The sequence below is a fragment of the Aythya marila genome (assembly GCF_965140915.1).
Source record: "Aythya marila genome assembly, chromosome: 3".
In the NCBI taxonomy this organism is placed as follows: Eukaryota; Metazoa; Chordata; class Aves; order Anseriformes; family Anatidae; genus Aythya; species Aythya marila.
The window spans coordinates 117,844,762-117,866,184 of NC_139044.1; the positions used below are offsets into that span (position 1 = coordinate 117,844,762).

The 21,423-nt window shown below is 46.2% G+C and overlaps 2 protein-coding genes across 2 annotated transcripts in view; one reads left to right on the plus strand and one right to left on the minus strand.

Annotated features, from left to right (window-relative positions):
• Positions 1–1,831, minus strand: part of FZD3 (frizzled class receptor 3) — a 51,332-nt gene extending 49,501 nt beyond the window's left edge. The window contains exon 1 of the mRNA XM_082757784.1: positions 1,815–1,831. The gene's annotated coding sequence lies outside the window, so the exon portion shown is untranslated. The remainder of the gene's footprint in view (positions 1–1,814) is intronic.
• Positions 1,832–8,298: 6,467 nt separating this feature from the next.
• Positions 8,299–21,423, plus strand: part of FBXO16 (F-box protein 16) — a gene marked incomplete at its 5' end in the record, with an annotated part of 28,042 nt that continues 14,917 nt past the window's right edge. Inside the window, 3 exons of the mRNA XM_082758379.1 lie at positions 8,299–8,394; positions 13,415–13,450; positions 20,884–21,090. Of these exons, the coding sequence (XP_082614505.1) occupies positions 8,299–8,394; positions 13,415–13,450; positions 20,884–21,090 (339 nt within the window). The remainder of the gene's footprint in view (positions 8,395–13,414; positions 13,451–20,883; positions 21,091–21,423) is intronic.

A 21,423-nucleotide genomic window follows, 5' to 3' on the forward strand; every position in this document is an offset into this window, starting at 1 on the left:
CACATCAAAACAAAACCCACCGCTTCTGGTGACACCGGGGATAAGGGAGGAGGAGGGGATGCCTCCCCGTCTACCCCAAGGCACCCCAAAAAATCTGCGGGCAAAAGGGGTAGGAAGCAGCCAGTTTGTTGGTGTGGTTACGCGTTTATACATTATTTATAACCAGGCAGGCCCATCCGATGCCCACTGCAAAGGCTAAATGAAGACATGCAGAGATTATTAGAAAGGATAGCAAATCGTGAAAGGAAAAGGTTGAATCCTACGAGTATTTTTTTTAATTTTTGAAGACATTTCTAAGTTACTACTACAGCAGGAAGGGAGCAATGAGGGAAAAACAAACAAACAAACAAACAAACAACACATTTGTTAGCAAGAGGCTGTGGCTGGATATATTCAGGGTTACCTCTCCTGGAGGCAGGAGGCGATACGACAAACCAGACTCCCCCTGCATGAGCAGGAGGACAAGGGGAGAATGTCACCTTCGTCGTTCCCCACCCAGCTCCGAGCGGGGAGAAAGAAAAGGAACTCATCACACACGAGCCCCAGCAGTGCTTCCCCAACCCCTTCCCACCCACACCAAGGCACAAAAGGAGGCTACATTCTTCTCCTCGCTCCATTTTCACGAGTCGGTGGGAAAGAAACTCCAGCGTTGGACTCCCCTGGTGGTGAGGGAGACCCCCAGCATAACCCCTAAATCCTCTGCACGGGGAGGAAGGAGGGCACACGGCAGCGGCCCCGCAATGCTCACGCCGCTCCAAGGCAGAAGGGGGGAAAAAAATGGACAGCAGCTCATCTGCTCGCCCTCCTTCAAGCTCGGGAATCTCCTTTAGAGATACCCAAAACCTGCCTGGTGCCATTCTGTGAGATCCTGTTGGAGAGTCCATGTGTCCGGAGGGACAGCTCTAGCATCTCTCTCTCTGTCCGAGCCCGTGGTGAGCTTGGGGAGCTGGAGGGGATCTCCCCTTGGCATGGGTGGGGAGCAGGGGGGTGCTCTCAGTGCTCACACAGGGCTCAGCATCCTCGAAGGGAAGGGAAGGGAAGGGAAGGGAAGGGAAGGGAAGGGAAGGGAAGGGAAGGGAAGGGAAGGGAAGGGAAGGGCACACACAGCTCCTGGCCTCCCAGCTTCATCCTACAGCAAAGGGACAGGGCTGGCATCCCCCAAACCCCCCAAGAATCCCCCCAGGTCCCCTTCAGAACCCCCCAAATCCCCCCCAGACCCCTCAGGACCCCTTCAGATCAACCCAAATCCCCCCCAGGCCCCTCAGGACCCTCCCCAGTCCCCTCAGGACCCTCCTCAGGCCCCTCAGGACCCCCCCAATGACGGGCACAGGGGGATGCAGCCAGCCAAGGGGGGGAAAAAGGGAAAATGGGCAAGGAAAGGGGCACGACCAGCATCCCCAACCCCCCCTCCTTCATCTTCATCTTCATCCTCCTCCTCCTCAGGGCGCTGCCAGGCATCGCCCCCCCCCCCCCTCCCTCGAGCCCCCCTCAGCAGGGGGAAAACGGGGAGGGGGCATCGGGGAGGGGACATTTATGAGGGGAAAGGAGGGGATAGGAGGAAATATGAAGGGACACTGAGAGAATATGAGGAGATTTGAGGGAATATGAGGGGATTTGTGGGAGCATGAGGGGATTTGAAGGGAGACTGAAGGGATCTGAGGGGACATGAGGGACCCTCCCCTTCTAAAACGCCCCCCCTCCAACCCGGTCACCACGAGCCGGTGCCCCTGCCCCCGTCTGAGCCCTAAAGGATCAGAAGGGACACCCCTGAGGGCCCCCGACCCGTGTTTTTTCCCCCCCGGTGCCGCCGTTACCTCAGCGCGGCTCCCGCCGCCGCCGCCCCGCTCCTTCCCCCCTCAGGTGGCGGCGCGAGGCAGCGGCCGCGCCCCCTCCCCCCCCCCACACCCCCGCCCCCGCCGCAGCGCCGGCCCCGCCCCCTCCCCGCGCCCCGCCCCGCCTCCCTTCTCCCCGCCGGGGCGAGGGAGCCAATCAGAGCGCGCCGGGCCGGGTTGCTAGGTAGAAGAACGCCGAGCGCTCTGCCTCCCCTCCGCCGCTCCTGATTGGAGGGGAGCGGTTGCCGTGGAGACGGGATGCGGCCGTGAGGGGGGGGGCGGGAAGGTGAGGGGCGGCGCGGCCCGGCCCGGCCCGGCCCTGAGGGGGGGGGGTCCATGAGGAAAACGGGGGGGGTCTGGGGACAACGGGGAGCTGAGGGGGCGAGTGAGGGGACCTCAGAACCAGGTGGACACCGAGGGGACATTTTGGGGCTGTGGGAAGCTGGGGGGGGGGAGAATTGAGGGGAGGGGGCGCCCTACGAGGAGTGTGGGGGGGGAAATGGCGGCCCCTTGGGGTGAGGGGCTGTGAGGGGCTGTGAGGGGCTGACAGGGCCAGGGAGGGGGTATGGGGTTTGGGATGGGGTCCCCGGGGTGGTGGGGGGGTGAGGGTGGTTGGGGGGTGCTCAGTGTCCCAAGGGAGGGGGCGTTAAGGGGCTGTAGGAGCCCAGTAAGGGGGGCAGCAGCACTGGTTTGGACTGGTGGGCGGCTGGGGTGCGCTGCTGGCCTGTGAAAGGGTGAGGGGAGCCGTCAGGGCCCAGGATTGGGGGGTTCTGAGGGGCTCCGAGGTGAGAGCATTGTGGGTTGTCCAAAAATAACCATAAAAAAATGGTTGAGATTGAGGGTAGAAAGGGAAACGTTTCATTTTATTGAGTTTCCTTCTCTGGAGATGCCCAAAACTTGCCAGGATGCCATCCTGAGCGATGTGCTGGGGGTGCCCCGGTGATCTCCAGAGCTCCCTGCCAACTCCAATCGGGCTGATTCTGTGGAAAGGGACCTGCCCTTGTGTGATTTAGGAACAAAAAGGTATTGGGAATCAATACTGATCAATTCCCTGGGTGTAATGTCTTAGGGACAGTGCGGTGCTGTGACAGCCCCGGGGAGGACGTCGGCCCTGCAGGACACGAGGAGGCTGCTGTGGAACCGGAGCGTGCGTCAGGGCCTGGAGCAGATCCTGGAGAACATCCGTAACGTGGACACAGAGGAGAGCAGGCAGGTATCGGAGGGGAGATCGCTGGGTTTCTTGGTGCTCTGGACACCAGAGATGGTCCTTTTGGAGCTGAGTGGGGAAAAGGAAGGGGGTTTGGAAATTGAAGCACCACAGCAAGGGGTTAGGGGGCAGTGGCATGGAGGAGCACAAGGGATTTGGGGTTGTTCGGCCAGTGGAGATGCTTCTAGGATGGGATGTGGAGTACTGATACCTCAGTGGGCATCGAGGACCATGGAGAAATGCAAATTTAGCTACTCAGTGTCTGTGGTAAGGGGGATTGTAGAGTTACTCGAGCCTTGGGTTCTTGATATGTCCAGCATGCTGTGGCAGGGGTAAGGGTGTTAGTCTCAGTCCACACAGGCTGCACAGGGGTGGTGATGTTGGGGAGACCCAGAAACATCAATGGCACAAGGTTTTGGGGGTTATCAGTGCTGTGGCAATGCCATTTATTCACAGAATCACAGAATCACAGAATTATTGATCCTGCAGCACTGACACCACAGTGAGCGTGGAAGCTAGCGGGACAAGCATCTGTGCCAGTGTCACAGGGCTTTCTGTGGCCCTGGGGATAACCGAGAGAGGCCTGATGCTGCAGTGGGGAGAGCTGGCAATATCACGCAGTCAGAGCAGAAATGGTAACTGAGGGCATCACCATGCCAAGAGCAGGTAAGAGACATGGAAAGTCAGGTTAATATCAAGGTTTTGCAGCCTGTGGGCTAAGGGCTAGCCCAGGGGAAAGGAGGATCGCAGTGTTGGCCTCAATTTTGTATCATTGCCTGTGTGCACTTAGCCTGCTGCCTTTTTCCTCTTGCCATCTTTCTCCGTGTTCCCTTAATATGAGTATCTGTTTCACATCATCTTTTCCCTCCAGACCTATCCTCTTGGATTTTTCTGTGCTGAGTGCCCCTTAGTTTGGCCTGTATTCCAGCCCACTTTTCTGTTACTACTCTTTAAAGCATTTCTTCCATGGCATTAATCAGCGAGCTGTTTATTGGCGATAAACTAATTTATAATAAAAACGACCATCTTGTCTGAGCTTTCGATTCGTTCAGTCAAATTCTGTTTATTCAACGCTGAATTTGACTGCACCATCATCGCCACATCGAGTGCAGACTTTTTCCCTGCAAAATGCGTTCTCAAACCTCTGAGTGCGCCAGGCTGTACTGAACCACAAAGGCTTATTCCTACAGAGATGTGGTCAGAAACATTAATAAAGTGGGTCTGCTTCTGAAGGGCTTGTTTTGAGTATGGTTTGTACAAACCTCTGGAATGCCATTCCAGAGGGTTAAGCGGAGATTAACCCAGCTAAAGGGAATGATTCCTGGGCCCTTAGTTAATATGATATGATCATTACGTATTGCTAATCTTTCTGAAATGTGATCACATTTTTTCAAGCCAAGGGCTTGACCCAATGTGCACTGAAATCAGTGAAAGTATTTCCATTGGCTTCAGCTGGTTTTCCATCAGCCTTGAAATTGTCTTGCTATTTTAGACAATGCCACTCACGTTCCCTGTCCTGTGAAATTAATGTTTGCTGCCTTTAGACGTCACAAAAAGCACAAACCTCTTGGATGCTCATTCAACATGTCCTTCCATTCTAACTTTCATTTGAACCATTCCTAGGTGCTCTCTGGCTGTACTAACCCATGCAGAAGTACCACCAAAGCCCAGTTTTCTCTGCCTGCTTGTGAGAATAGCAAGTTAATCTATGTCAAAGGATTGAAACTAAGATATATCATTAATTTCTCTGTTCACAGGGCCTGTTATCCTGTTGTAGAAGGAAATCAGATTGATTTGCACTACTTCTTCTTGACAAATAAAGGTTGGTTCTTAGTCCTCTCCTTATTATCATCTAGTTAAATTATTGCTTTGGGAGTTCTCTTAGGAGCTGGGGATAAGTTGTCTGATGCACAGATTTCCTGCTAGTAGTATTTCCCTTTTTTAACACTTGTGCTCTGCCAGGCTCAGATGCTGTCTGTAAATCGTGTAAGACAATGGCTTTGAGACAGCAAGAGATCTCTGAGCATCCTGATATGAAGTTAGTCCAATGCAACCAACCTGAAAACATTGCATATATTCACAAAATTTGGTCTTTCGCCAGGATTTCCCCCAAATCTCATTTGTGTTGCTACTTTTTATGCCTGTCACCCACTCCTAGTTTGCCTTTCTGGTTTTGCTGTTAGAAGGATATTAGATATTTTTTAGCAACATGTGTCGATAGCTTCCTCTCTGTGGGTAATGAACATTTTCCTTATATATATTTAAAGCTCGACTTCTTGTTAACATCATCTCATGTCTCTTGCTGGTTGAATGTTTCCAAATCAGCTGAGCTTGATTAATTTCATCCCAGGATACGTGAAGAACAAGCTGGAGCAATCTCTGGAATGTTATTTTGGGCAACCAGTGCAAAGATAACGACTATTACAGAAGAAACATGGGGCCCTAGCTAAACAGCCTGACGATCGCAGGTCTGCACACCACACCAGCTGCTTTTTAGTGCTTAATGAACAAGCTGCTGCAGCCACCTCAGTATCATGTCACAGATTAACTCTGATCAGAGTTACTCTAGAGTCTTGAAGGAGCAGGATTTGCTGTTAATCCTGCCAGGGATGAGGAGGAGCTGGGGGGGAAGACAAGAAGTGTAAGGTTTTCCTTTGGAGAACAGGTAGCTAAACTGTAGTCAGTGAACCAAAGCTCTTCTTAGAAGGCTTGTAGAGAACTTGCAGTCCAATATTTAGGCTAGCTGCATGTTACAGGTGAAATTCTTCTAGATTTTCTAATGCTTCTAGATTTTCTGCTGACTACTCTGATGCATCCCATGAAATTCAAAGCCTGGTAAGTGCACCGAGTCCTAGCACATACAGCACGGCTTTGAGGAACTCGAGGAAAACATCTGCTCTGAAGTGACACTGTGCAGTCCTGACTTCACCAAAGAATTCATTCTGCAGACACATGCCACTGAGCCTGGACATGGGGTTGCTGCCAGATTGCTCCTTGCCTGCACCCCCTCACTACAATTTCGAGCATAGCTGCAGAGACGAGGAGCAAAGCGGGTGGTTTTTGGGTGCTTCTGCTAGGAATGGGGTAGTGAGTGAGTGATAGCAGGCTGGCACTTAGTGTGCAAAGCTAAAAAGTTTGGCTACGCTCACCTTTTTGCCTGATGGTACCTGCCTTTGCCGCCCTGTTTACATATCAGGCTTGAATGTTGACTGCAATTCAAGCAAACAGCTTTACAGCAGGAATATGACTTCTGCCAGCTGTGTTGTGAGCCACAATTTTGGTACGTAAGGAGCACAAGAGGGTCTGGAGGCACTGCTGTTTCACACGCCAGCTCAGAGAGGTGCTTTGTGAGCGCAGCTGTTCCAGCACACCAAGAAAGCCCTGCATGCACAGGGGAGGCAAACTGGAACATGAATCCAGGGCTGGGAGTGTGCTGCAGTGACAACTGATATTTTTGTGACTAATGTAGAAGGTTGTCCCTGAAAAACAGGACATGGTTGCCCGAACCTGTTTTTTTGGCAGTGGAGCTGTTTCTCTAGCTCGTGATGTCAGATTTCTGTGTATTGAAAAGGGCAGGGGCCTTGAAGGAAAAACAAAAAACAAACAAACAAAAAAATCCAACAAGAACAACCCAGTAAGTGATCCCATTGTAATGCATACCCATAATGCACATACCAAATTGCACAAGAAGCCTCTAACATTTGCCAACTACAGAATGTGAAGATTTGGAGCCTCGGTAAGCTTTTTAGCTTTTAGTGGCTTCTTTTTAGCTTTAGTGGGAAGTTAAAATTCCTTTCTGCATAGAAAAAAAAAAAAAAAAGAAACAAAGAACTGAGACTCTTGTAATGAACTTATTTTCAAACCATGGTCTGTATTACATCACCAGATGCAGAGGGAAAAATATAACAGATTGATTTTTTTTTTTTTTTCTTTAGACTTCTTTGATTCCAAAATAACTTAGGAGGGAAGAGGAGGAAAAACTAATCAAAAAAGGTGATGTGCCCAGACAGATCCTGCAGTGCTTTTTTGAAGATTAATCTCCCACTGATATAGACAGGAATTTTGCCTGGGTAAGGAAGGAAGGACTGGGCTTTCATGAAAGTGTATTTTGTGAGCCTTAAAGCCGTGTTAGCTGTAAAGGTCTATTTGCTGTGTAGGTTTTGAGGTGCTTGGATTCAGGGTAGGCTGGCAACACAATATTGGAGTTACTTAATGCAGTTACCTTTTCTTTCATTCCCAATGTCCTATTGTTCACCTTGCCACCATGAAGCTTTAAAACAGTCTGAAGTGTTAACAGAACAATTACCTAATATCTGTACGAAAGAAACAGATATTTTTTAATGTTACTTGTAAAGAAATGACCTGGTTTTTAGGCTGCTGCAGTTTAAACCTCCAGTCTGGAAATCGGTTCCCTGAGGTGAGCAACGATGTTATGCTGCTGAATCCAGCTGCAGGATACAGGATGAAGGGGGGGAAAAAAGCTTTTCCTGTTTTGGGCAAACAATTATGAATAAATGGCTTAGACTGAACAACGTCCAATTATTTGGTTTCACAAAAGGCAAGGGGAAATTTTCTTAAATGCCTTATTTACTTCACTGAGGACTTTTTTTGTTTGAAAGAGCAGCACAGTCAGTTCAGATGTCAAAACCAATCTGCCTGACAACAGGACGCTGAGAGATTTCAGTCAATTCTGAGCCACTCTGGATTTCATTCTTTCAGTTAAATGTGATAGAAACAAATTGGCCCTCGGAGACCTGGCATTATATGCCCATCAAAATCAGTAAAAACCCATCTAGTGTCACTGAAGTAGATGCACAGGCTACCTCAAATTTTCAGTAACAACTGGAAAGAGAAATTGAATGTGCTTTCGAGCTTGCTGCAGATACCCTGTCGTGATCATTTATGCAGCAAAAATCAAAGGCATATTCAATAACGTTTGTGATGAGAAAGACCTGCTTAATTATTAACTATTTATATTATATTAATGCACAGAGGTTCCATCAGGAAATCTGGGCTTTACGGTCGCAGTTACTGTGGGCGCATAAAATAAAATGCAGGTGTTACTCCTAAATGATTTTCAAATAACTCTGCTTGTATTGTAGCTATGCTATGGAGTCATTAGATTACATCTTGAAATGATTTGCTTTTCTCTAACATAATGTAAAGGAGTAGCACAGAGATGATGCTGGTCTTTTTCTGTTCAACAGTTGTAGCCATTGGTGCCGACAAGACACCAGAGATTCCCCATTTCACACATCCATGGCGTTTGCACCTCCTAGAAACATGGATGGCCCCAAGCTACAAACCAAGATGAGCACGTGGACTCCACTGAACCATCAACTCATGAATGACAAGGCAAGTTCCATGCCAATGGGTTGGATTCATGGAATCACAGAACTGTTGAGTTTGCAAAGGGCTTCTGGTGATGACCTAGGCAAATCCCTCAAGGCAGAGTGAGCTAGAGGATTTGCTTGGGACCTTTTCCAGTTGGGTCTTGAATATTTGCAAATCCTAAAGCAAATTCTGTTTCACTTGACAAATTCTCAAGTCTCATAAAAAAACAAACAAACAAAAAAAAAACTTATGGTTTTGGCTGTGTAGGTCACGAATAATGGAATAAGAACTTAAAGATTTTTACTATTAGACGTCCATATATAGATATATATATAGCATACATAGTCTTTATGGTATATATATATATATATAACCTCCTATGTTATGTAAAAACTGAAAGCTCTAACATATTTTTTAAAGCACAGAAGTACTTTGCCCAACAATTGTTTTTAAACAAACAAACGTGTATACATTTCTTAGTGAAAGTTGCTAAATCATTCTTTTTCTGCCTCAGAAGACTTCAGTTTAACCCCAGAGCAAACTGAGTGTCAGTGCAAGTGTCTGAGTGGCCAACATGCTCCAGCTCAGTTTGTAGGAGAGATCTTAGTACCCACGCCCTGTCTCCTCTGCTCTGCCTGGCAGTGATGAGGCCAAACTGATATTTTGTTAGCTGAAATGATGCACACAATTTAGAAATAACGAGATGCATTTCCTAGTCTCCCACTCGGCATACTATATCTGGGATCTGCTAACGTCTCATGTGTCAGCAGGAGCATATTCCTCCCTCAGAATTCAGTTTCAATTTCTGTTGATGATTCACCGAATTTAATCCCGAGTGGGCCATTACATCACATGGTATGACTTCCTGGATTTCTCAGTCCCTCGTTTCACACAGTTCTCCCTGTCTGGAGCTCACCAACTTGAATTTGGCTAAAATATATCTTCCATGAGGGTATCCAGTGTACCTTTGGGATTATCACAAAATGAAAATTTCATCACTTCCCTCAGTTTCTTTTCTCATTGTTAATCCTCCACACCATTAAAAGATTAAACCTTGTCTCTTGTCTGAATACCTGTAGCATTAGCTTCCATCATTTAAATCTTCCTCTGCTAGCTTATTAAACTCTTTTGTAACCAGCATTTTTTTCCTTGTGGAAGTACTTTTACTCTGCTTCAAGCCAACACTTGATCTTTTTTTGATAAACTAAACAGATTGAGCTCTTTGAAGTTTTCTCAATCTGGCAGATTCTCCCGCCTTTGAATCATTTTAATGTCTGTTTCCTACACTCTTTAAGACACATTTTTACAGACGCACATCACTGTGCAATAAAGTGTGATTTGACTAGCAGTGAGTGCGTGGGTAAAACTGCCCTTTCCCAGCTTCTTCCTCCTCTGCTCCTTAGGCAGTGTGATGTTGCATTTGGCTGCAGCCAAACTTTTAGAAGCTCATCTTGGAGTGTTGTGTACTCCAGCCCTTAATGGTGTTCCAGATAGGAAAGAACCTACCTCCTACTACCTGTGGTCAGTGATGAAAGTTGTGATAAAACTTCTTTACTTGTTTCTGATCCAAGTTTTATAGCACTGACCTGCTTGAAACTCTTCTTCATTTATCACTGTGCTACTACTCTCAGTGCTGGCTCTACCAACTGAGCAGAAAACAAAAATATTGCTGACAGCTGAAATTGGGAGATAATCCAATCAGTATATATAAGGAGCCAGGGAGTGAGAAGGTGCCATTTTCATACATGTCTCTGCTCATTTCTGCACTCGAGTGAAGGCAAAGTGTGAAGGGAGAAAAGAGTTTATAGATAGAAGGTATGTGAAAAACAATGAGAAGATAAAAGCATAGACAGAAGAGATGCTTAAGAGAAGTACTTGTTAGTTGAATAGGAAATGAGTGACAGCAGTGGTGAGAATTTAGAGCTGATCTGAATCAGTAGCACTTAAGCTCCATCTAAATTGTTGCTAGGAGAAGACCCAATAACAGATAGTGGCATAAATTTGCTACCTTACTAATTTTGGTTAATCTGTGGGGTTCTCTATCAGTGGTTCCTGCGTGTTTCCCTGTATTTTTAAATATTCTCAAGAGTGTCCTTGTCTGCATTGTTGGCAGGACCCAAGATCTTTCCTTCCAGTTGTACATCCTGAATGTTGTAGCCTCCATCTATGTTTTTCTGCCCTTACAGCAGTTATCAGAGCATGTCCAGGGTGTTACTACTGGGCCGTGGGCAGGCACGATTGCTTTAAAGCCAGGAGCTCCATCAGGGACAGACCGAAGTCAAGAAGCCAGAATTAGGAAATGATGAATTATGCAACATTCATGGTCAGAAAACCAGAGATGGAGTCTTAGATATGCCAAGGGTGTGCTACAGCTAAGGATGTGGTAAAGATAGGAGACAGGGCAAGCTGCTCGCCCTCAGCAAAACCGGGCAGACTTCAGTGTCAGACCTGCCTTTAAGGAAGGACTGGAAGTCAAGAGATGATTTCCCTTCTGCTAGCAGTGGGGTAGAAGAGTCCCCAGTGGCATTTGCAGCAATGGCTGGAGGGATTTGCCAGGCAGCCTTGAACTTGAGCTTATTTTAAACTACCTGAAGACACGGATGTGAGATGGAAGGTCGTGGGAGCAATCTAGGCCTTAGGCTGCATCCAAGGCCAGCCAGCTTAGGTACAGTATGGGTATAACTTGAAGGCTTTGGAGGAAAGGACCAGTAAACATGGTCTTGATTAAGTCAGTGGATGATTATACCAATTTGGGGCCATTCTATTGCTAATTAGTGCTTCCAAGTGCCTGGAGTAGGCAGAACTTTCTGACAAAGTTGGCTTCAGATGTATCTCCAAGAATGCTGAAAGCAAATATGTGTCTTTCTTTGATCAAAGGCCATTAACATTGCTTTCAGTTATATAAATAGCTCACTGCTTCGCTGGAGTTATCCAACCCAAAACTTACATCTTTGACTATTCATCACTTGCTTGTGGCAAATCCTTTTCCAAGTTCAGCTTGTTAGAGTGTTTTGTTGTTGTTGTTGTTTTTCAACTTTGCCAAGTGTCCCACACGCAAATGAAGCAAATAATAACTGTCAACATGCAAATAAAAGAAATGTCATTTTCCACCCCTCACGAGAGACACTCCTGCTGAGAGAGACAGAGCTAACGCTGACAACTGCTGTACCAGACATCAGCACTGATAATGTCTTTCTCTGCAGGAACCTTCTTTGCAGGCTGTCAAAGCAATAACATGTTTGGAGTTTATAATGATCAAGCGTGTTTTCTAGTTGTGGTTAATAGCTGTTTTTATGTGCAGTTATAAGCTGGGCTTTTTTCTCTTTGATCTGTCTTCTGGAAAGAAAACACATCTACAACATTTCCTCACTTGCCAGGTCACAATCCCGAGCGTAAAGGCAGTTTTGTGGTAGTGGGAAGCCACGTGCTGGTGCTTTCAGGTCTAGCTCCCTATGGATAAAGGTCAACATCACAAGTCCTCCACTGTATTTTGATACCGATCATCCTTCTTGTTAGTTGTCGCTGTAAAGTGCCTAGGCACAGCATGAGCCATAAAGACTGGGCTTACTCTTACTCCTACCAGACTCACTGCATGAAGATCGAAGCCATTGCCAGGGCTGTGTGATAGCTACTCACGTTGTGTCCATTCTAGGAGTTTTCAGTCACCCAACGTCTCCAACTCAGGAGAACTGAAATCTCTAAAATAAAAATCTAGGAAGCGCAGCTTCTGGTCTCACCAAAGCACAAGAGACACCACAAGTCACTGTATGCTCAAGAGGGCAGAGTGCTAGGGTGAGCTGCAAAGAAGAGAGGAGAAGTGAGGCAGCACACTGCAGCCAGTCTGCTGGAGCAGTCCTTCGTAGGTGTACTCACATAGCCCTTGAATTTTCAGCAGTATCCTACAGTGAAAAGAACCTTTGACAATAACCAGGCTGTAGAGGTGACAAAGACCAAGAAGAAGCAGATGGAGCCTTCCTCAGACAACTGGAAGAAGATTCATGGTCACAGGTCCTGGTCTACAGGGGAACTTGAACCACCCTGACAGCTGCTGGAAGGGCAATGCTGCAGAGTACAAGCAGCCCAGGAGGTTTCAGGAGTGCATTGATGGCAACTGCCTCACACAGGTCATCAAGGAAACAAGGAAAGATGCTCTGCTGGACCTCATTCTTATAATCAAGGAAGGACTGGTTGGGGATATGAAGGTCAGGGACACCCGTGGCTGCAGTGACAAAGACATGATGGAGTTCAGGATGCCAAGAGGAAAGAACAAAGCAAATAGGAGGAGAACAACCCAGGACATGAGGAGAGCAAACCTTGGCCTCTTCAGTGATCTGCTTGGAGGAATTGCTTGGGATAGGGTCCTGGAGAGAAGAGAGGTCCAGGAAGACTGGTTGATTTTCAGACTTTTAATGAGATTTTCTATGCTGTCTCCCATAACATCTCCCCAGGCAAGCTGACAAAGTGTGGACTAGAAAAATAGACAGTGGGGTGGACTGAAAAATGATTTACTGTCCTCAGAGGGATTGGATCAGCAGCACAAAAGCCAGCTGGAGGCCAGTCCCTGTTGGAGTACATCAGGGATTTACACACTGGGGTCAGGATCATTTAAACGATCATTTCATTAATGACTTGGATGACGTGGACCAGGCTCTTCTTGGTATCATCCAGGGAAAGGACAAGGGCCAATGGCCACTTTTTGAATTGAAATACAGGAAACTCCATTAAACATAGAATTTTTATTTTTTTTTTTGCCATGAGGGTGGTCACACACTGGAACAAGTTGCCCAGAGAGACTGTGGAGCTTTCATCTAAGAAGATGTTCAAAACCCAGCTGGATGGAGCCCTGAGCAGTCTGTTTCTGCTGACCCAGCAGGGACTTTGGACTAACTGATCTCCACAAATTCCTTCCAACCTCACCCACTCTGTGATTCTGTTTATATTTTGTAGGTCACACAAATGTTTTTTCAAGCTGTATTTTTTCTTCAGAAATGCTAAATCCTCTTAAAGTATTCATTTTTGTTTGTGTCTTTGTGTTTTATAGGTATTTGAAGAAAGAAGAGCCCTGCTTGGAAAATGGGTAAACTTTTCCCTTTAAATTTATATTTAAATACAGTTGGGTTTCTGAATTAATCAGGAGATTACCATAATGAGAGTGTATAACATAACCTGTTTAGAAAAAGGGGTTCATTTTCCACATGTAGGTGTGCAAGTGAGCTGTGACTGCTGTACTTTTGATGAAGGTAAAGGTCTAAATTTCCTCGGTGCCTTATTTCTGTAAGTTCTGAACTTGGGAAATCATATTTCATTTTCAAAATGATCTGAAATGGGATAAGAAGCCCTGGGAAAAGCCTGTGAAGTCTTCAGAGAGGATACTGGATGTTTAGATATTGCCATTGCCTGCTAGCAAGTCTTTAAAGCTGGTAATAAATGACATGTTATCTACTAAGTGCACACATAGGGCTCCTAATGCTGTAATCGCTGAGCATCTCGCAATCTCTCACTGTCATTATCTTCACAACTCCTATGTGAGACAGGAAAGTGCTGTCACCCTGTTTTTGATGAAAAAATGGGGCAGAGAGAGACTTGAGATCGGATTTGTCTGCCCCAGCCACAAATTCCTGTGAGGTTGGCATTTTGGATGGGTTTTCTCTGGCCGAGTGTGCATGTCTGAGACATAGATATTTAAGCCTGGCTGGTCTGGTCATCGCAGGCTCCATGTACAGTCAACAGAGAGAAAGAAAGCAGTGCTTCCAGAGGGTAATTCATCTCACTTAATGTAGGATGAAAGAACAGCCCTCTAGAGATGCCTGTTTCTTTCTGTAGCCCATGAAGGGAGTTGTAGCTGGCAGCTTTAAAGGAAAACAGCTCTAAGAGATCCACCTGGGAACCTGATGGCAAAGCACGCAGTGGCACAATATTTGCCTTAGTCCTAAGCTCACACCTGAAATATCACGTTGTGCCTTTTCTTTTATGATGCAAAACCTCTATAAAGACCTTTATGAGAAAGCAGCTGTAATCTGCTTAGTCTCCTATGAAGGGTGGAACACAGACTCAGTGAGTTCATTGCAGTAAATCAGTGAATATATTTAAGTGGCTCAGTAGTAACTGTATGGTTGAGCCCTATGCACATCTTAATAAAAGAAACCAAAGAACCAGGTGTGTAGTCACGTACCATACAAAAGCTAAATGGAAATCTAGTTGGAACGAGATGATCTTTAAGGTCTCTTCCAACCCAAGCCGTTGTATGATTCTATGGTTCTATGGAGTATAGAAATGATGTTCCTTATCAGCACTCTTTGATAAAGAGTTTTTGCACAGTTACTTTACTTGAACTGTGGTGTTTATTCTTTATGCCCAGTAGGTCACTCATGTGGAATTTATTTTGCAAATGAACTGGCTTTTATAGACATTTTAACCTCATAAGAATTATTCATCTTTATAGGAAATGTGCTTTCCATAATTTGTTGACTTGCATGCATTTTGATAATACGGGATTTCATGGAAACTAAGAAAACAAAATAATTGAATGATTATTGTGCAAAAAACACCTTTTAACATGAGAGTAACTGACAGACCTAAAACCTGTTTCTTGAAAATTGGTGGATGCTTTAAAATGCCCATGGGATGTATGCTGGCAAAAATGCAAGAATGTTTTTATTGGAACCCCCTCTGAAAGAGCCCAAATCTGGAAACAACCTTCCCCCAAATGCAACAAAGAGTGTGAAAACATCTTCTGAAAGGTTAAATACCTGACCCTTCCATGTCACTCGATCAGTATTTCTCATCATGTTCCTTCAGAGTTAATTCTCCTTGTGCTTCTGCCATCCATCATGCCAATGAAAAGGGTGTGGAAAGCACAAAAGCTCTTCTTAACTCCCTTCAAAGCCTCTGGCATTATGATATGTGGTATGCAAAGCCTAGGGCACTCGGAGTTTGGGAGAAACTTTGTCCAGAAATCACAGTGCTCTTGGCAGGACTTTTTCCACTGATACACATGGCCTTCTTGTAGCGCTCTCAGGAAGTTTGGACTGGATGCAGCTGCTGAAGGCTGGGTTTGTATGGCTGGAAATCCACATTCAGTGTTGTTACAAATGATTTCTTAGGAAACTGGGAGGCTGAAATCTGTTCTGAATCTAGAACGGTTCAGTATTTTTGGTGATGAAATGGAAAGGACACACTGATTTGCAGGTGCTATCAGGCTTGGAGAGATTTCATGAACTTTGCAGATCAGAATTCAAAGTGAAATGATTTGCAGTTTGATGAGGACAAGTGAAAAACGCTACACGTAAGAATGACATTTACAAAAACTGCAGATATGAGAAAACTCGATTATGCAGCAATTCTGCCTAAAAATTGTTGGGAATTATGATGCATCACAAACTGAATACGAGTTTGAGTTGACAAGTTTATGACTGTCTTATAATTGTAAAAAACGAAATATCCCAAAGGGCTGTCTGGAAGGCAGAGCTATGCCCAGTGCTGTTCAGTGCATTTTAAGAAAGCTGAGGACCAGTTGGAGATGCTTCTGCAAACGAGTCATAGGTGAGAATGTTCTTAGGTCCAGAAAATTTGAAAATGATCTGTTCACTCTAGGGAAGACGGATAAAAGATGTGATAACATCTTGCCAATAACACATAAAAGCTCCCCACAAAGAGGATGGGAATAATCTGATCTCCGTGTTCACATTGGGTAGGACAAGAAATGGGCTGGAATCACAATTATTGAGATACGATTTAGACACCAGCAAAATCTGCAGGTAATTTACTGCCTGAAGAACTTGTCTTGGGGGTTTTGGGTGGAAATCTCCTGTGCTGGAATCTTTTGAGAAAAGGTTAGACAAACACTTGTCAGGAATGGTCTAGGTAGGGTGCCTTGCAGTAGGAGATGAACTAATGCAGTGTTTCTGAACCTTTTTAAATTGAAGGACCATCGAACCTTCTGGGAAAGCAGAACAGTTTCCTTGTGCAGCATTGCCAGAGTGGTGAACCTTTACAGCCAGCCAAAAAAAGAGATTAGATTAAATGCTCTAAGTTTATTGTTTGTTTTATTCCTCCTCATTTTATTTGCATGCATTCAGGGACTCTGTGTGTGTGTTTTCCTTTTGTTATTTCTATGCAGTTGCCTCACAGAAACGCCTTTGATGTCTCCCAACCTATTATGGTCCCTAAAACACAGTCTGAGGAACAATGAACTGCGTGACCTGAAGGGATTTCTTTTCTCTGCTTCTGCTTGGCTGGGCAGCCCCAGAGGGTGTGGGACTGGCTGTTCTGTCACCTGCAGCATTCACGACGTAGGATGGGACCCTGTACAATTTTTTGGCTGGCTCAGGTTGCTCTCAACTCATCAGGGTATTGCTGCTGCACAGCGTGGAAGCAGTGGTAGTGCGTGGTGGCAGCAGGCAGCCTGTCCTACGTAGCTCTTCCCATCCTTAAGTATTTTCAGGCTTTGATCTTAGGGGAGGCATTTCTGCTGAATTTCTGTCGCACTAAATCCTTAACCCCTATACTTTCCAGAAAAAATAGTAAGGATAAATTACGCAGCTGTCTTTCAGCTGAAACCCTTTTGACGATTGCACTGGGAAAGGGTTAACATTTCTCTGCTGGTTTCTTCTGTTTTATTCCAGCTGCTATTCTATATCGCACCTGGGGCAGATGCCTTGACGTGCTCCCTCTCAGCCTCCCTTTCTGCTCTCTTTCAATACCGCAAGCCAAAAATTCCTCCCATTAATTTACAATACATAAAAGCATTTTGCTCTACCTTAATGCTTCACGCTATCGTGCTGACACCCGGGTTAATATGTTGACAACGAGGCTGGGGTTGAACTTGTAGATTAAGACACCTAAAGCTGAAGTGTCTCCAGGTGATCTGAGCATCGCAGCTTCCGCTAAAGCCAAATGAGATGTCGACAAGTCAGGGAGCCCAGACAATGATTCAACTCACCCTGTGGGCTACATCTTGTCGTAGTAATTTATATACAGCGCGTCTGAATGTTCCCAGGTCCTGGAACTCGCTCATCCACACCATGAAATTGTTAGCACGCTCGCTGGCACGGTTTTGGCCTGGGCCAGTAGTGCTCTTCCAGGCATCATTCAGACAAGGTTTGGACATCAGCCTCAGCCAGGAACCGTGCCAAAAGAGCAGGGTGGATTCAGCCACCTTGTTGGGAAGGGTGAGAGCATGACGGTGTGGACATGTGCATCGCCTGCCTCTTGGTGTCATCGCTAGAAAATGGTCCCAGGCACGTTTATTAACAGGGGTAGAGGCAGCAGTGGTGGCTGCTCAGCTGAACTGGTGTTCTCCAGGCAGCCTTCCTGGGAGTCTCCTCCTCCAAAATTTCAGGTCTGGGTGTCAAAGTGCAGTGGTGAAAGCAAAAAAAGGAACAGATCCGAATTTCTGACAAGGAGTCACTCGGCAGCAGCGATGTTTAGGGTTTTGCTGGCTGGACCTGTGTACTGGGTGGATCCTGGGTGCCTGCCTGCTTTGTCCCTTCTCTTCTCAGTGTGTTCAGGACCAGGAGGAGATGCCAGGTGATTGTAACCCTGCGAACTCATGCCGATATGCTGGCTGGGAGGCAGGATTATGTCCCGTTCCAGTACAACAACCGGTCTTCTAGAGGAGAGGGGCCTCTTTAGGTTAAGCAACAGAGCTTCTGTTCTTCACACCGAGCTCCCAGGCTCTCCCCCTTCGTGTCAGGCCTCATCATTTGTGTGTGTGCACTCAGGGATTAATTGTAAACCGATCGCAGGACCGGTGTGGTGGCCAGCGGAGCCTTCTGTCCCCGGGGAGAGCCATTGTTTGCTGGGGCTGGGGGAAAGGCACAGCGAGGGAAAACCTCTCCCGACTGCTGTGGCTGGGGAAGGCGCAGCCTTGAGAAGGGGAATCCAGTCTGACAGGTTGGATTGCCCAAACGTGGGATGGGGACGTGCTTGTGAATGCTGGAAAAGAGACAAATTCTGCCTGCTGAGCTACCTGGCTGCTGCCCAGCGCCTGGAGAAGCCGCGCGGCCCCGTGCCGGTGGCGTGACGCTGCTCTGAAGGGGGTCAGCATCGTGCTGGGAGCTCGGGAGGAGGATGCTGGAAGGAATTGCTTCATTGCAAAGCCGTGGCTGGCTGGGAAGAGTTAACCAGAAGCAAATATTGAGCCCCTTTGAAAGAGAAGCTACATTTGGTTTGCTTTGATCGGTTCGCTTCACCTCTCGGTGTGGGAGTGATGAGCCAGTTACCCCCGCCTCTTGATCATATATGGGGGAAATTTATCTGCAAGCTGGTGTTTGCAGATTGTTTTAATGAGAAGAGGATGTAGCTGCGGTCAGGAACGAGGAGTTCACCATGCTAGAGAAAAAAACCCTTCGTGTCCAGACCCTCTCTGTGCCCCCTGGTGCACCTTGGTCTGGTGGGGTGGTCTCAGGGGACATGGCTCCCAGTGCCGGATCCCAAAGTCCTGCGTCAGTTTTTGCTCTGCTGAACCTCATTAGAGGTGAAAGTTATATGCAAAATAGGGATGGGAGGGAAAGGGTGTATTCCTTAATTCCCTGTCGGTTTGTGTAGGAAAAGGCACGGGCATTTGGGAGCTCTCTTCTTGGCTTTTGTCTCCGGGATCCCAGGAATTGCTGAGATCTTGTCCTTGCTGACCTACTTCAAGGTCCTGTAGAGGTGCCTGCAAGAAGGAGAAGAGCTCTTTACTTCTTATAGTTTATTGTCCAATACTGGAATTAAATACATCAAATATAAATAAATAATAGAATATAATTAAATAATAAAATAGAAATAAATAATAAAATAGAAATAAAGAAACAAAGGGTTCACTAAAATGATCTGGAAACAAATGACTTCTCAGCTACTTTTCACCTGCACAGTCTATTTTAGACCATAATTTTGCTAGTTCACCAGTTGGCCATAGTTTTTTGGTGGGGGAGCAGAGGAAAAAAGATCGAAATGTCTGGGGTCTGGTTTGTTCTGAAAGGGAAAGAAAGGGATGTAAGTGAAAGGGAAAAATGTTCGGAGAGGAGATGAAAGGGAAGGGCATTGGGCATTAAACAATTTACTCAGCTCTTCTCATATATATATATATGAATCTTCATATATAGAAGATTATATATAGGGAGCTGGATAAATTGTTCAATTATATATGTATAATTGAATATTATATATATTATATATTATATTTATTATATATTTTATATATATTATACATATTATGCTTATATATATATACGAAGAGACGCACTTTTAAAAAAATTATTATTATTTTTAATTTGTGGAGGTCACATTTCAATAAGTTCTTTAAATACCCCTGAGGTTAAATGCAGAAATTACTGGGATTTGACCCGTGGAGAGCCAATAGTTGGTTGTGGAAAGCTGGCTTCAGGAAACAGAAAGACGAGTGTGCGTTATGGATATGGGCGAGAAGAGAAGGAACCAGCAGGGGAAAGCTCCCCAGACAGGCCCAGCACTTCAGGAGCTTGCCCTTTGTAAGGAAGGTGAGTTTGTCTTGCTGCTGATCCTAATTCAAGAAGCTGCTAGGAAGCTGGATGAAGCGGGATTTCACCTAAAATCTGCATTTCACCTCTGGAAGAGGACCTTTACCATGCCATTTGCTGCCCCGTGGATGCTGCCGAAATGGTCCCCTGAGACTCCCTCCCTGCTGGCACCCTCGCAGCCAGGACTGCTCCTGCAGGTTTTGAGGCAGATTGCACAGATTGTGGCGATGAGGTCAGTCTCCTCCCAGCAGATTCCTGCTGACGGGGCCCTTTCCAGCCCCTGCTATCAACACAAGCTAAACACCGGCGACCGCCACCGTTGCTCCCACCCTGTTTACACAGCTCTGCCCCGCTCTGTGTCCCGCTGGTGCCGTTGCATCAACGAGACGTGTTCGCCTGGTTACCCAAGTGCTCGCTCCTTCCCACAGCAAAATCCAACCATTTTAATCCTCCTCTTTAGATGTCTGACCTAGGCACAGAAATGCCTGGAAAAATCTCTTTTGCTGTGCTGCCGGATCTGCACCGTGGATTTTCCTTGTGCTACGTTGGCAATTGATCTGGTTTCTCTTTGCTCCAGTTCTCTGTAAGGCTCACATTATTCTCCTGTGTGAGAATAAATGCTTTACAAATTGTTGGGCTCCCAAACCCTGCAGTAGTGGGGGCCATAGAAGTGTCAGGATAGACAAAGAAGCAGCAGTCAGCTTAGGACCCAATCCTGTAAACACCCATCTGAGCCTCCTTCTTTTCATGAGTGAAACCAAGTCTCAGAACTGGTCCCAGGAGTCTTGTGAGCATGAGTGTGTCCTGGACTAGGCCATCTGGGATCCTTTGAGGATTATAAATCATACGTTATGTGGCTTCAGAGTTTCTTTTAATGTAGCTTTTCCATTTGTTCCCAGTTCCTACGTGCTTCGCTATTGAGTGAGTCACCAGAAGCTGCTGCTTATGCACTTTTCCCTTGCCTTACATGTGTGCTTTATTTTACCAAGCTGAATCTCCGGTTTCTCAGAACCTGAAACTCCTTTTTCAGTTTGACAAGTGGACAGATGGTCAGAGGCGGAAGATCCTGGTGGACCTGTTGGAACGCTGCTCCCTGTCACAGCAGAAATTCTGTGCCAAGCAGCTACAGGATCGAGTTCCCACCGAAGCTTTAGATTTCACCACTAGGCTCCCCAGGGTGCTGTCTTTATACATCTTTTCCTTCCTGGACCCACGGAGCCTCTGTCGATGTGCACAGGTAAAAGAACACATACTAAGGTTCAGAAAGGTCAAGGTAGATTGAAAAAATAAAGAAAGAAACAGCACTAATCTACTATAAAGATGTGCCAGTGCTGTCCTGAATAATGCAAGAATGCTTTCTGACCTTGCAACCCGGTGCCATATGCTTAGTGGCACTTGTGTGAGATTGGAGGCAACACTTCCCCACACCCTAAATTAAACCAGATTGGCTGAGGCTTATGAAAGGGAAGAGTAATTTGGGGTGTTCTGCTCTTAGGCATTTAACGTGTGTCAATTTACAAGGCTGATTGTTCCCAAGGAGGAGGCCTGGCACTTTCTGAAAACCATGTTC